Source organism: Chelonia mydas, chromosome 15 (genome assembly GCF_015237465.2).
Source record: "Chelonia mydas isolate rCheMyd1 chromosome 15, rCheMyd1.pri.v2, whole genome shotgun sequence".
Lineage (NCBI taxonomy): Eukaryota > Metazoa > Chordata > Testudines > Cheloniidae > Chelonia > Chelonia mydas.
The window spans coordinates 25131370-25145713 of record NC_057856.1 but is presented as its reverse complement, the minus strand read 5'-3'; the positions used below and the strand labels follow the sequence as shown (position 1 = coordinate 25145713).

Below are 14344 nucleotides of genomic sequence, written 5' to 3'. Positions count from 1 at the left end.
AAAGCTATAGGGATAGTTCTTTTTGCCTCAGTGCACAAGGAATTTGCATCACCCAGGTGTAAAATAAGAAAAGGAAGTAATTACTGTATTTAGCCTCCTCCCCCCCTTTTTTTTTGAGGGAGAGAGAGAGAGAGAAGGATCAGAAACACATGCCTTTAATATTTTATTGGTGAACTTTAGTTCTTGCTAAAATTGGAAGGAAGGTGGGGGATAGGGTTATTTACAAATAATAAAGTTTAAACATTTACAGAGGTCAAGGTTCTCAACCAAACCCCAAACAGAAATGTTAACAATCAGGGATAAGGAGGACCACCTCTGTAGAGCACAGCTTGCCCATCATGCACTGGGGGAAGGGAGCGTGGGAATAAAATGGCAGAGAGAACTCACATGATGGCAAAATTTCTTTGCATGAGAATGGGCAGTGGTTGGAATGGAATGATACTCAAAAGATGGGGATTTTGTAGATCAAGAGGTTCTAAAGGTGCAGAACGTAGTATCTATGCAAATATGATCAGGCTGTTAATATTATGTGATATTGGATGAGGCCAACATAACTATCAATTTAATCTATATTTTTAATAGTTGCACATTCTTACCTTTTCACTTAACAACCAACTTTAATCCATGTTACCCACAATATATACTTACCACTTGCATTTCTAGCATATTATTCTTATTTTCAAGGGTTCTCATGCGAGTACTAGCTTCAGTGAGAGCAGCATCTAACTGGTCACACCTAGAGGCATAAATTTTTTTTTAAATTACCAAAGAATTTATACAATAAAAAACTCTTTCCCTTATAGTCACAAAAACAAATATTACCTATCAACAAGATTTTGATTGATTTTCTTCAGCTCTTCAGATGAAGCAGTTTTATGGCTTGCCTCAAGTTGTTGTTTTAAGCTATGTATCTCTGAGTCATAATAAGCTCGTAGATCAGCTATGTGTCGGGCATGTTTTTTCCTCAAGTTCTGCCTAATCCTGATTTTAAAAATTAGGAACAAAAAAATATTGTTTTTTCCACATTACTGAATGTAAATCTTACTCTAGTCCACATTACCATCCACTGGCAACCTAACATTAAAACCATTGCCATATTTATTACTACATGGACTTCTCTCACACAGGACTAGCTACTGCTCCTATTGAGGTCAATGGAGAAAGTTGGCTTTACTGGTCTAGGATCAAGCTCTCAGTGCTTGTATATACGTACATATGTATATTAACAAATTCAAGACTTTTCTTCTCTCTGCCCGCACAGACCAATAGAAGATATGCATGCTAAATTAAAATAGGGGGGAAAAAACAGAAGAAAACTCCAAAACTACCTCCAAGCCACGATCCCTTAGAAAAGACACACACGCACATCCCTTATATAGACTGGGTCTCTTTGTCTCTGAGGAAAGCAATACAGCTTAAAAAGAGGGAGCGAAGGGATATTTGCTTTTCATTGGATAGTGTAGCTCTTTGCTCCTCTTAGCAGGGTGCCACAAATAATAATACATACACATTTTATCCCTTGAAATGTTTTATACATATTACTTCTCATGTTCACTCTGTGAAATAGGTATTATCATCTCCATTTTATAAATGGTGACAGAGGCACAGAGACGTTAGCAGTCATGTTACCTCCTGTGCAAGCTGTTTAATGTTGTGCATGGGAGGGGGTGACAGGGTTCTAATGGCTCTCACAACCAATAACGCGGTGTTGGACAAGTCACTTCACTTCTCTGAACCTCAGTTTTTCCTCGTCTGTAAAATGAGGATAACAGTTCAAAAAAGAACTAGATAAATTCATGGAGGACAGGTCCATCAATGACTATAAGCCAGGATGGGCAGGCATGGTGTCTCTAGCCTCTGTTTGCCAGAAGCTGGGAATGGGCGACAAGGAATGGATCACTTGATGATTACCTGTTCTGTTCATTCCCTCTGGGGCACCTGGCCTTGGCCACTGTCAGAAGACAGAATATTGGGCTAGATGGATCTTTGGTCTGACCCAATGTGGCCATTCTTACGTTCTTAGTTACCTCAGAGAGGGTATGCACAAATCTGTATTACCCAAAAAAACTTTAAGTGACATTCTAGCAGTGTTTTTTTGAGCTAATCCAACCTCTCCCTCCATTTTGCTGAACTCTGTATTTTTAAATTTACATAAGACAAAAGCCAAAAATGCTTACTTTGACAACATCACCGGCTCTTCGAAGGAAGTCACGGAAATACTATATTCTGGTAAATTATTGTCAGCACATGAAAGCTGGGACTGGATGATCGAAGATGGAGTTAAAGTTAAACTTTCTTCATCAGTGTTGATTAACAGATCATTACTAGTATCAGCATATGGCATCGGAAAAGAACAGCCAATCTTGGTTTCACTTTGGAATGCATTATTTTCCCAGGGGTCCAAATGTAAAACTTTAGTGCTGGAAGTATGTTTTGGAGAACCACCTAGTTGAGGTGAAGTTATATTGCTTGTATGTGAAAATGAATCAGTGTCGAAATGACTTGACAAAGTGGGACCCACTATAGAGTCTGGAGAAAAAGGAGTCTTCTCACCAAAAGTACTGACAAAACAATGTCCTGGATTCTGCTCACCGGGTTTCATGTGCAATGTTGGATCTAGTGTTAAGACCTATGAAATAAATAATTACAATACTAATAAACTATGATTGGATTTTATGAATGAAGACTCATTTAACCCATTAGAAGGAGATACAAATCTACTGCAGAAACTATTAGAAGTAGTATTACAACAGTTATTTGGTAGCAATACACGAGGGTAGAACCGGGTGGAGTTGCAACAGTTTAGTGAGCTGGCACTTTTTTTTGGTGGCAGCTACTTGTCTTCCTGGTTTTCATTTTAATAAAGGAGCGATCTCTAGAACTTGTAGTTGTGAAGAAAACTTTTAAAGTGTCAGCCAAATGTAATCGAATTCAGTGATATCTGCCCAAGACTGCAGAGAACGTGACAATATAACTGCAAGAAAGGTGTACTGTCCCTAATCATCTCAAGGGATTTTGGTTCTGAAACTTAACAAGGTTGACTCTTGAAGAGTGATTAACTATTTTGTTGATGATTCAAGGAAGAAGAGGGAAAATCAGATATCATGGCATTTGATACAGTTAGATAAGGTCATGAAGATCTGCACAACCTACATCTTGTCTTTGTTTCAAAAGTGGGAACTTGTTTTGTGAATGGAAAATGAGAGCGAACCACCAGTCTGAAACCTCATAACATGCCAAATGTTTCTGTTCAAACGTGAGGCATTAATGTGCAAATAAATGTTACCTCTGGTGGGTGACTTGGCTGGGCTGGAGAAATGAGATTCCATTCTGGCGGCTGCTTGCTTTCCCTTTGTTTTTTATGATAAATATCCTTCAACGATGGTTTCATCTCATCACCAGAAGATGACTTAAAAACAACAAAATTGCTAATTGTTTTCCAGATTAAAACAAACATGATATTTAAGCAATCTTCACCTAATACATTTCATTTAAAATGAAGAACTTAGGAAGGGCTTGTTCCATGCACCCATGGAAAACCACTGAGATTTCAATAATATATATAAATCCTTAGTAAACAATAAGCCTCTCTCTCTCTCTCTGAATGCCTGAAGTATTTAAACAAGATAAAAAGCAGGTGGTAATTTTAATTCTACTGTTCTCAGCTAAACCCATGTTAAAGGCAGATTAGTTTCCAGTAGACATTACAAGACTGAAGATAATGAGGAGCTCAATAAAACAATTATTCTGGTTGCTGCTCGTTCAAAACAATAATGGCTACACATTTAGGAGAAGCAACCTATAGTGAACGGCTGAAGAACAGCACTTCTGCCTTTTCCTCAATTTTACTACAATTTCTCCACCTGACAGCCCACAGGACCCCAACACAGCAGTTCATCAGATGCAAGTGAATAATGAAGAAGCAGAATTTGAAAGTGGGAGTTAATAGCAAAAAAGACATTTCCATGGGGAAGTTTACTTCTCTGTGTAATTGACAGGGCTAAATAACAGAAGCCCACCACTCAATCCAAATGAAAATGGATCATCTGAAGTATGATTGTTATGGTAAATTCATAATTGTCTATCCACCGTCTCATCTTCCCTTTAGGCACCAAAGCTTACATAAGACTACCTAACATTGTAAATCACTGGAGTGACAAGACATTCAGGCCTGCAGGGTTTAAAAGATATTTTAATTACTAATGAAGTTTGTATGCAATTGTTTTAGGAGGTATCTCTCAGTTACTTATTTTTTAAACTCTAGGCAAATGTACAATATGATACATACAAACCTTGCAAAATAACCTTTTATTAATTAGATATGTTCCCCATACACCCAACATGTCAGGATTATCAATTACTAATCTCTTTTACTCACTTAGATCCTCATCAATGCACCCCGTCCCAAAAGCCTGCTGAGTGGAGGTCTTGCAGCATGCCTTAGGGTGGGGAACAAACTGGGAGCATGCTTCCCAGTCTGGGTAGACAGACATGTGCAAGCGCTGCTTGAGCCAGTGCATTTAAAAAAAAGTGTAATGTGGACATTGTAACACAGGCAGTGGCATGGGTGAGCCACCCAAGTACAGATCTAGGGGGTTGGGCGGGTTTTTACTGCTAGCTCAAGTAGAGGTAGCCCATGTCTGTTTACCCAGGCTGGGAGCCATGCACCAAGCTGCAGTGTAGACATACTCTAAAAGGTCTACAGATTCTGTTGCTGTCTTATTAAGAGTGGGAAAGGGGGAGATCCAGAGTTCAGGCTCCTTCATTGAACACACTAGCTTCTATCCCCCTCTCTTTAAAATACGGGGCTGCTATTGGTAGCTTGAGCACCTCTATGACCTCAACAGCCACAGGATCACAAAAGAAAGTAGATAGCCCCTATAGCAGGCAGACTGCAGAGACTGACTCTTTTGCAGACTATAAAGAGCAAATGGGAAACAATGAACAGTTATAGGATTTTCAAAGCAAGAACAAAAAAGTACCTGATCTGATGAAACTTTTGTGGCAAAAATACTAGAAAATTCATTTCTAAAATTTTCAGGCAAAGAGTGATACATTTCCTTTTCATCTAATTTCCAGTAGGTAAGTCCTAAGAAGCAAAAATAAAAGATGTATCACAATTTTAAAGTTCACTTCTTCATAACAAAAATAGTGAAGTCTATTATGTAGCTGTTGTTTTCATAGCCAACATAGCCATTGTATTTAATACTAGTGTCTACTTAAGCATCTTCAAATCTTTGGCAGCAGCAACTGGTGTTTTGCATCAAGAGGTTTTAACAAAAGTATACTAGTATTACACTATACCACTCCAGAAACATAGTGCCAATAAATTAGTGAAAATATTTGGGCTTCCTCCTTGGACTCTAGTGGACAGATCCTCCACTACTGTACATTGTCATAGACCTATTTAAGTCAATGGAGCTACGAAAATGTACGCTAGAGCTGAGAATCTAGCCCTAGTCATAACTCTGAATTGCCTACTCCTTGGTTTGGATCAGCACTCTGGAGTAAGCTAACAAAATCCTCCGGAAGACCCAGCATCAATGGGATGAACAAACAGCTCCGAGTCCAAGTTGCTGCCTTAAATTCACAGTTCTGTCTCAGTAGGTTATGAGTGGGTGTAGTAAATTTGCATAAATGTACTTCTGTACTTGGTCTTGTTCCTAAAACGTATCTGCATTATGTTCTGATCAAAATATGTGAGTTGATTGTTTGGGTCTGACTGACAAAAACAGGTCTACGCAGTCTGCTCACATATTTGGGGAAGGAGTATGGAAACATGCTGTAGGCTTACAGCAGTGATGCTTCCAAGTTTCCACACCCCCTCTGATCACTGAACCAGGATTGACAACTGAAAATGTTTATTAATCCAGCATAGTGATTTTAGTCCTAGTAGGTTTTGAAACATTGCCTTAGATCCTTTGATTTACAGCCTAATTCTAGCTGTAGTGAGATACTGGCTGTGAAAGTCATCAATGGTTTGAAGGGGGAAAATAGCAAGATGATAATCAGAATTATGTGATTTTAAAAGGTTCAACAGCCTGCCAATGCTAGAAACAAATTTCCTAGAGAAAAATAAACAACAGAAGAGGTAACTGTAAAAGGACTGAATTCTAAATACTGAGAATCTAAAAGAAAAAAGAATGGAATGTCAGGCTTTACTAGTAATAAACCGGTAATTAACTCTACCTGAAGCTTCAGAGGCTAAGGAATTTGGACTTTCATTTGGTTGGCTGAGGTAAAAAGTGTATGACGGTGAAGCAGCAGCAGCAACACTAGTCTAAAATACCAAAAAGGAAAAGAACATGGTTTATGGACTACAAAACAAAAAAGCAGAAAAGGAGGAATAAAGGTGCACCAGTTCAAAATATTGCATTAGAACATTTTTTTGTTACACAAACAATGAATTACAAATTTAGTTTAATAACATGATTCATCTGCATTCAACTGAATTGATATTGAGGCCCAGACATTGTGTGTCCAATACGCTGCAGCCAACAAACACAGCATACTATATTTGTTAAAAAACAAAAAAAAAGACCCACACACACATTTGGGAACCCACTTTTTTATTTAATTCAAGTGTGATACGTTTAGTTGAATGTGGTTTGTGAAATTTCACAAAACTAAGAACTCTCCCATTGTCAGCTTGACAGTCATCTGAACTTTTGCTCCATAAAAGGTGCAATTATAGAGACGACTTACTTACCAATAAACGTGTTATTCTCTCTCCTCATCTTAAGACTGGAATTTCTTACATTCAGCTGTTATGACTCCACCTACCAGGAATCAGGACGTAAATACTCTCTATAATCTTAACTTTATAATACACCACCAACACCCTTTGTTATCACTCAAGACTATCTAATCAACCACCCCAACAAATACAAAGTGACACAAAACCTCAACAGAGGTGGGAAGTAGTATGGAGAAGACTACAGCAAATAATTTCAATTTTCATTTTGTCATAACTCTCTCCTCTTCCCTAATCAAAGGAAGAAATGCCTTTCACTAAGCTGATGTACAGGTAGTTAAACTAGGTTGAGGTCTTACCTGCAGCACACTGACAAAAATGAAGCATCCATAGAAAAAAGTATTCCCATCTTTTAAGAAGGTACAGGAAAATATGGCAAATGAACCGGTATGGCTCTATACATATGTGTTTTATTGAAGCCTTCATCATCTCAACCCATGAAGTTGTCAAAACTCTAGTAAAATGACCTTTTTTGTGCATTGGTAATGTATTCTACGTGATTTCAAATTTAATTGCATCATCTTAAAAGCCAAGTGCTTGAAGCTTTCTGACCCTATTTAAGAGCCTGGAATCAAACAGAGCAAGCCTTGGGAATCTCAAAACTCCTTAGTACAACCTCGGGGAAACTTCAAAAATTGTTTTACATTCAGTGAATGAAAACAGCTTTTGTAATGAAGAAACACTGCTAAAACAGAATACGACTAGGATACGACTAGGAACTTCCTTCAACGAGGTGCCAAGTACTGCAACTCTCACTGAAGACCATCTCTGCAAGACTTTTCATGTAGTACGTTGATACACTAAAACTTTTGGGGGTAAAATTCAAGATGGGAGTCAGAAATCAACAGACAATGTCTCTAATTTACAAACCCACCTTTAATATTAAAAAATGAAGAGTTCTGGAAGGTATATAAAGCATCATACTTGAGAGCACCATCCCACCTGCAGGGTTTTCTCGAACCTGCTGCTGAAGCAACTGGTACTGGCCACTGTCAGAAACAGGATACTAGACTAGATTGGCAATTCCTGTGTTCTTCTTCAGAAATGCTGAATTTGCACTCTAATAACTCAAAGATATTTTCTTGTAAAGGAGTCAAACTCAGCATGTCTGTAGTCTTCGACGAAAAATACAATCTTACCTAAATTTCAATGCATTTGATACCTCTATAAAGTAGTTTTCTGAAAAGCATGTCCTGTATACATGCAGTATATTGCTTTCCTTAATAACCTGTACACATATTGGCATAAAACAAAGTTTTTACATTGCAGATATCCAATCATTTGCAAGTGATTCCAAGAGATTTCTTACTGGGAGAAAGTCCCTAGTGGCTGCAACTTCAAGTTTTGTACTTTCTAAGAATTACATCACACAATCCATTACTCCTCCTCCCCCTGCAGGACATACAAAACTGGATTTTACATTCAGGGCGCCCAAAGATTGAAAGACTAGCTAAGCTCCCTCCAATACCATCTGAAAAGTAAGGAAAGAGTCAGAAGCTATATATATATGGGGTTTGTTTGTTTCCAGGAAAAAGCACCACAAAGGAATAGAGTGGGAAGTACACCTCAAGAAGGTCTGCTAAGCAGAGCTGGGGAAAATCAAGACAAAAATACTATCCTGCAGTACATTCAAGTTTACTCAAGAACATGCTAGGGTCTGAAGACATTCCAATCAACTAGGATAGCCCCCACCTCCCACCCCTTTTGGCATACTGATGCTGCTCAGCCCCAAATGCAGGAAGCTATTGTTGCTCAGTAACTATGCTGCTTGGCAGAACTGAAAAGCTCAGTATAGCTCAGGACTGAAAAAGGGGAGGATTTGCTAAATGGGAAAGTGGGAACAAAAATCAAAACAAAGCAGAAAAGCCTTCCCAAATCATTGCATCACATGTTCTCTCTCTCCCCCAAATTTTTTTTTCTTATTTCTTAACTTCAGTTTTTTAAATTTCTTTCTTCTGCTCTTCAGAGGCATGACAATGAAAAATGAAAAGGTCTCAACTGAGTGCTTCCAGAGCAGCAAAGAGACTAAAAGGAAAGTGAATAGGCAGCACCTTATAAAGCCAGATGATAAGCAATCCTCAAGGCTGCTACTTCCTGGCAGGTGGAGTCATTAAACAGCTGTGTAGGAATCTCTTCCTTAAGATGGTGTCAGGAGAGAGGTGTATGACAATTATTAGTACAATTACCATCGTTCTAAAGCATCGTAGTTAGATGTCTGACCAGATTCTGAGATTAGCATGTAAATTATTATACTGCATATTGCTCCTTTAAGGTTAAAAACGTCATGCCAGCTGGCACTTTTATTCTATGGAAGGCAACACAAGAGTGAATGCATTCTGGGCAGACAGCATAATGAACATTAAAAGAAAAGGCAACATTATACTTTTAGAGCTACAGCACAAAAAGCATGAATACCAAGGCCACAACTATGTACATTACCGTAAGTGGTTTTGAACATCTAATCCAGTGTCCCAAATGTCTCTCATAGGTAGGGCTGATTGTGTGTTTTTAGCACCCTATACTGTAATTGGATTCATGGGGCAGGTTTTTAGTGAAAGCATATATGGGGAGGGACAAAGTTCCTTGTGCTTACATCAACCAATGCTTGAAAAAAGAAAAACCTGCCACGAGTTTTATTATAAAAGGCCAATAAAACTAGTCAGTGGTTCCCAGCTGCTTAAGGTTCCCGACCTGGAAAGGGTGTGCAGGGTCTCCGAGGAGATGCTAAGTGCCCTCAGCTCTGTAGGGCTTCACCTCACATTAGGCCCTACATTTTTTAGGAAGAGATTTCTGGATGTAATACAACACAAACAGTTGCAAAGTACACGATCATTTATAAAAAGTACATACTGTAAAAAGTAACTCATAAAGTTTTATTTGAACATCCGTGTCGAAACATCCTAGGCAGGAGTAGTAGATCACTTACATTTTCAAATGTTAATTTCTTAGCTTGCTCATTTCCTTGCACAGCGTTCATGTACCCTTCTTCTTCCAGATTTGTTCTTTTCGGCTGGTTTTGTTTCAGCTTTTGTGCCCATGATGTTAGATATTTACTACATGGAAAGAAGAGGGGAAAAAAACAACAACCACACACAACAGCTATTCCCTTTATAATAACGTAAAAATAATTTCTACTGAAATTCATTTCTTGCTAAACCATTCAATATGAAACACAGATATCAAAGTTTCATTGCCCATATGCATTCTTGAGAAAGAGTGAGAAATAACTGATACCAAACTGATTTTCTGCGTTTTGACTTCCAGCAAAAGCACTGATAAGGAAAATTATTGGCCCCGTAAACCTAGAATCAAACTTTCTATATTTTAGCAAATCACAACAGAAAACTTATATGTATAACAGCGGCACTACACATACTTAGACAAACATCATGTTTCCTGGTCAGTTCAAGTAACCACACAGTGGATTACAATAAGCCAAGTGAGCGCTATGTTAATTCACAGAATTACGTTAACAGTGGCACACTGGTGACAGGCTGAAATTGATCAGAACCATGGAATCCTGGCTAGTTCCATAAGTAAAGTGTTTCAGTGCAGTGTGTCTGTTATCAGTCTGATTATGAAGAAAAAAATAGCCAAATGTAAAGCAATAATTTGACTGAGTCAACAGCAATCAATATTAATTTAGGAACAACAGACTCAATCACAACATTAAGCAGGGGCATGGCAACATAGCCTACTATTAGGGGTCCCTTCCAATCCAAGTGATTCTGTAACAGTAGGAGAGATGCAAACAGAGATACACAAAGAAACGTTATACAGAGAGAGACACCGAGACCCTTACTCATGATGAGTAGTACTCTGTGAGAGCCCCATTGACTTCAAGAGAACAACTCATGGAGCTAAGATACTAGTCATCATGAACAAGGTTATCAGAATCTACCCCAATAAAAGAAGGATGAGGGAGAGAAACACACCCACACTTAGAGGATATAAATATGGAGCAGAAATCACACATTCCCATTTCCACCTCACTGAAAGGGCAGGGTCAGCCATATATGGTATTATATGCTGTCAACCAGCCAAATTAATTTAAACATTTTGACATTCATTTCAGTTTATTGATGATGAAAAGTTCTTCTTACCCTTCGAACTTTCATTCTGCTGAGTACAGCAAAAGAAGAACAATTTTTGTTTTTTGTGATTCGTGACAGTCCAACCTATACTACAATGCATGCACACGGGAAACGATGCCATTGCACAAGATAGCAGCATACTAATCACATACAGGCAGACATTCAACAACACTTAAATACATGAAATTTGCCACCTATAAATGAAAACACTGCATAACAACTATGTGTTTTTAGCTCATTTTTGTAATCAGAAATATATCACTGCATTTATCCCCCATATCAATAACAGTCAAGCATTTCAAATATCATAAAAGGCAAGAAATGTATCATACATAAAAAGCTGAGATAAATTAACTTGACCATATGCCAAGCAGCACAGCACACTTATGCATGCCAGTAGTCTCATTAAATTCAATGGGATTACTTGTGTGCATAAAATTACTCCTGTGTGTTTGCAGGACTGGCGCCACACTGTACTAAATTTACTAATTGGAAAGTCTGTCACTTACCAGTTTGCTTTTCCACATTGACCTTCAGTAATCTCATGTTCAAGTTCAGCAGGAAAAACTAAAATACCATCTTTTAGTGATGGACAATATTTCTCAGTTTTTTGTATAAATTCTCTTTTAGTTTGTACATTGGCTGCAATTGAATCCTTCTTCGTCACGGGTGCATCACCCTGTCCTTTTGAAATCTTCTCTGGATAGCCCATGCACTTTTGAATGTCTTTAGAATTCCTAGGATTCAGTTCTGAGGCAGAAAGGGTACCATAACCACTGCTCATTGAAATACTATTTACACAACACTCTTGATGCTCAGCAGATGCTTTTGGCTGACTTTCAGCTTCATTAGATTTAAGTTGATTGACAATGCACCGAGTTTCTTCAAAGTTTTCAGAACAAAACCCCATTTGACTTTCTAGTGAAGAGAAATTGTTTGCATGTTTAGTGGGAGAACTTTTGCTGTTGAAGGAATCCCATGAAGCATTACTGTTCTGCAACTTCACTAAGTGTCTTATCTCATTCTGTATACACTAAAAAAAAGAAAAGATGAATAGATAAAATGCTTTTACCATACAATTGTGCCACAAAGCCCATTAGTATTTTGATGCATATTACATTAACTTTCATTGTTAGGAATTAGTGAACTTATCTGAACTAATTCCTGGTTAAGGCTTTTCGATATATAGATATATTGTGCATAAAATAAAAACGTGTCCTATGCATAACAGTAAAATGTGTGTTAAAAAAAAATCTTAGTCTGAAGCAGTGAATAACGATCCTCAGCAATCACTTATAAATTTAAAAACATGCATGTGTGTATCCAATATGCCTTCAGATTTATTGTGATTTATCAGCTAAATACAGAGTTATAAATTGTATAAATTGTTTAATCATATCCTTTAAAATAGGCAAACAATTTGTCTCAGGGCAAAGAACATGTTTGCTAAATTTAGGTCTAAAGGAAATTTATATCCAAGTTATACATTTTTGACAATAGAAGGAGAGCTTTAATGGAAGTGGAAACTACAATTCAGCATTAACTGTAATAGGAATAACATACCTCTGTAAGATTATTTTCTATGAACTCTTTGTTTTAAAATATCCCTTTTAGGTAATAAGTTTATATTATGCAGTTCATTTTGACACAGAGGTTTACTTTTTATGTGTTTGCCTTATGGTTGTACAACATTCTGTCAAATATCCACACTAACTGGATTATCTATATAGATTTGCTAGAATTAGCAGAGTATGAATTCAAATATTTAATTTTCAGTCTGGATTGTCTCCAAAAGAGCCATTTCAGTATACTGGTAAACAATACACCATTTAAAAATTGTTTTATAATTGCTGATTTACTGGAACAGTTCCAAAGAGTAACCAAATGTTTTTATCACGTTCTGTGTTGGTACCTGTGGCCATGATCCTGCAATAAGCTGCACTAGAATTGTAACCTATATCCCCACTGAAGTCAGTGAAGCTCTATGTATACACAGGGGTCCTCTATGCATACATTGCAAGATCAGAATCTATAGTTGTTTTCCAGAAATGTAACGTACTAAACTCCCATACACTTTAATAAGTTTTCTGTGCACAGGAGTCAAATCTCCTTTAATGTTTCTGGAGAGCACAGATTAAAATATTAAACAAAAACCTTTCTGTCCAAAAATCTGAAAAATAAAAACAAGCCCTGCTTCCAAGAGATAGTGAGCACCAGCAAAACCCACTGATTTCAGTGGGAGTTGCAGGTGTAATGCACCTCTCAGGATCAGGCCCACTAGCTTTAATTAACTTGTGATAAAAATGAACTACTGAGGGTTTCAACTCAGTTTTTTTCTCTCCCTCTCTGCCCACAAAGATTCAAGGATGGAGTTCCTGTCCTAAATTAAAATTTCCTTGGCCACTGGTGATTTGGATCACAAGACCAACAACATTTTCTGTTTTTATTTTCTTTGTGTGGGTGGGGAGGAACTAGACATAAATGGGTCAGATTCTCCATTGCCTTTCAATATGTGTAGGCATTTACATCTATGGAAAGTGTGTAAAACACTACTATTCTGACTGGGCAGCATTGTACACCCACTTTGCACAGTGGTAAACGACTCCACAAGGTCAAAAGCAATGGAAAATATTACATAATATCTAGATATTGAATTATCTATTGCAAACGTTCAGACCTATAGTAAACATGTATTTTAGGTAGCTTTTCAAAGAATTTCATATATCAACTGAGGATCTGCTCCGTTGTGATTCCAAACCGAACTCAGGATCTTTGTCCCTTGAGTTAAAATGTCACTGACAGCACAGCAAACCAAATATCTCCGAGTGGTACTAAATATCAAAGAAGCTTCTTGCTACACGACAAGTTTTGTCTCCTTATTAAAAATGTGTTTTCTCCCCATATTTTTCCACTGATTCACTGGGCTAAAATCTGTTCTCAGTTAACCTGTATAAATCTTGAGTAACTCCATTTACTTCATGATAGATTTAATTGAGTTACTCCTAATTTATACTGGAGTAATTGAGAAAAGGGCCATTTGAGTCCGGATGCTGCACCTCCTTGAGACTCGTGCAACCACCACACATTGTCACATTAAAGCAGGATATCACCTGTGCCACCTGTCATTAGTTTTATATTAGGGCCATTAGTTTTATATTCAACAGTGTGACCATTCATGCAGCTAGTCTCTGCTAATACCACAAAGTGCAGAGTTAACTCTTGTAGAGGTAGGCCCTCCTATCAGTAAAAGCAAGGCTGGTAAAGCCAACATAGTGTACTAGTCAAGGCTAGCAAGAGCAACAACAACTATAATTAACCTCTACAGCATGAGGAAGAAAATACAAGAGTACAGGACATGGGTAGGACAAAAATATTTTAAAAAATAAGGAGGTAATAGGAGATAGGATAGAAGAAAAGGACAGTACCTCTTGTTAATTTTATCAATTCAGGAACTGTTGCTTACTACTAGCGTAGAGGGCATCAGGAAAGGGAAAGG

The 14344-nt window shown here is 37.7% G+C and overlaps 1 protein-coding gene across 4 annotated transcripts in view; it reads right to left on the bottom strand.

The window, feature by feature from the left end:
* MPHOSPH9 (M-phase phosphoprotein 9) overlaps window positions 1-14344 on the bottom strand; it is a 42140-nt gene that overhangs the window by 16276 nt on the left and 11520 nt on the right. For 3 of the 4 annotated variants that reach the window (XM_037878957.2, XM_037878960.2, XM_037878958.2), the window contains 8 exons: window positions 11358-11881; window positions 9681-9807; window positions 6190-6280; window positions 4983-5089; window positions 3287-3409; window positions 2178-2629; window positions 823-981; window positions 649-736 (listed from right to left, as the gene is read on the bottom strand). In XM_037878957.2, the coding sequence (XP_037734885.1) occupies window positions 649-736; window positions 823-981; window positions 2178-2629; window positions 3287-3409; window positions 4983-5089; window positions 6190-6280; window positions 9681-9807; window positions 11358-11881 (1671 nt within the window). The remainder of the gene's footprint in view (window positions 1-648; window positions 737-822; window positions 982-2177; window positions 2630-3286; window positions 3410-4982; window positions 5090-6189; window positions 6281-9680; window positions 9808-11357; window positions 11882-14344) is intronic. The other variant, XM_037878959.2, reaches the window with a different exon arrangement.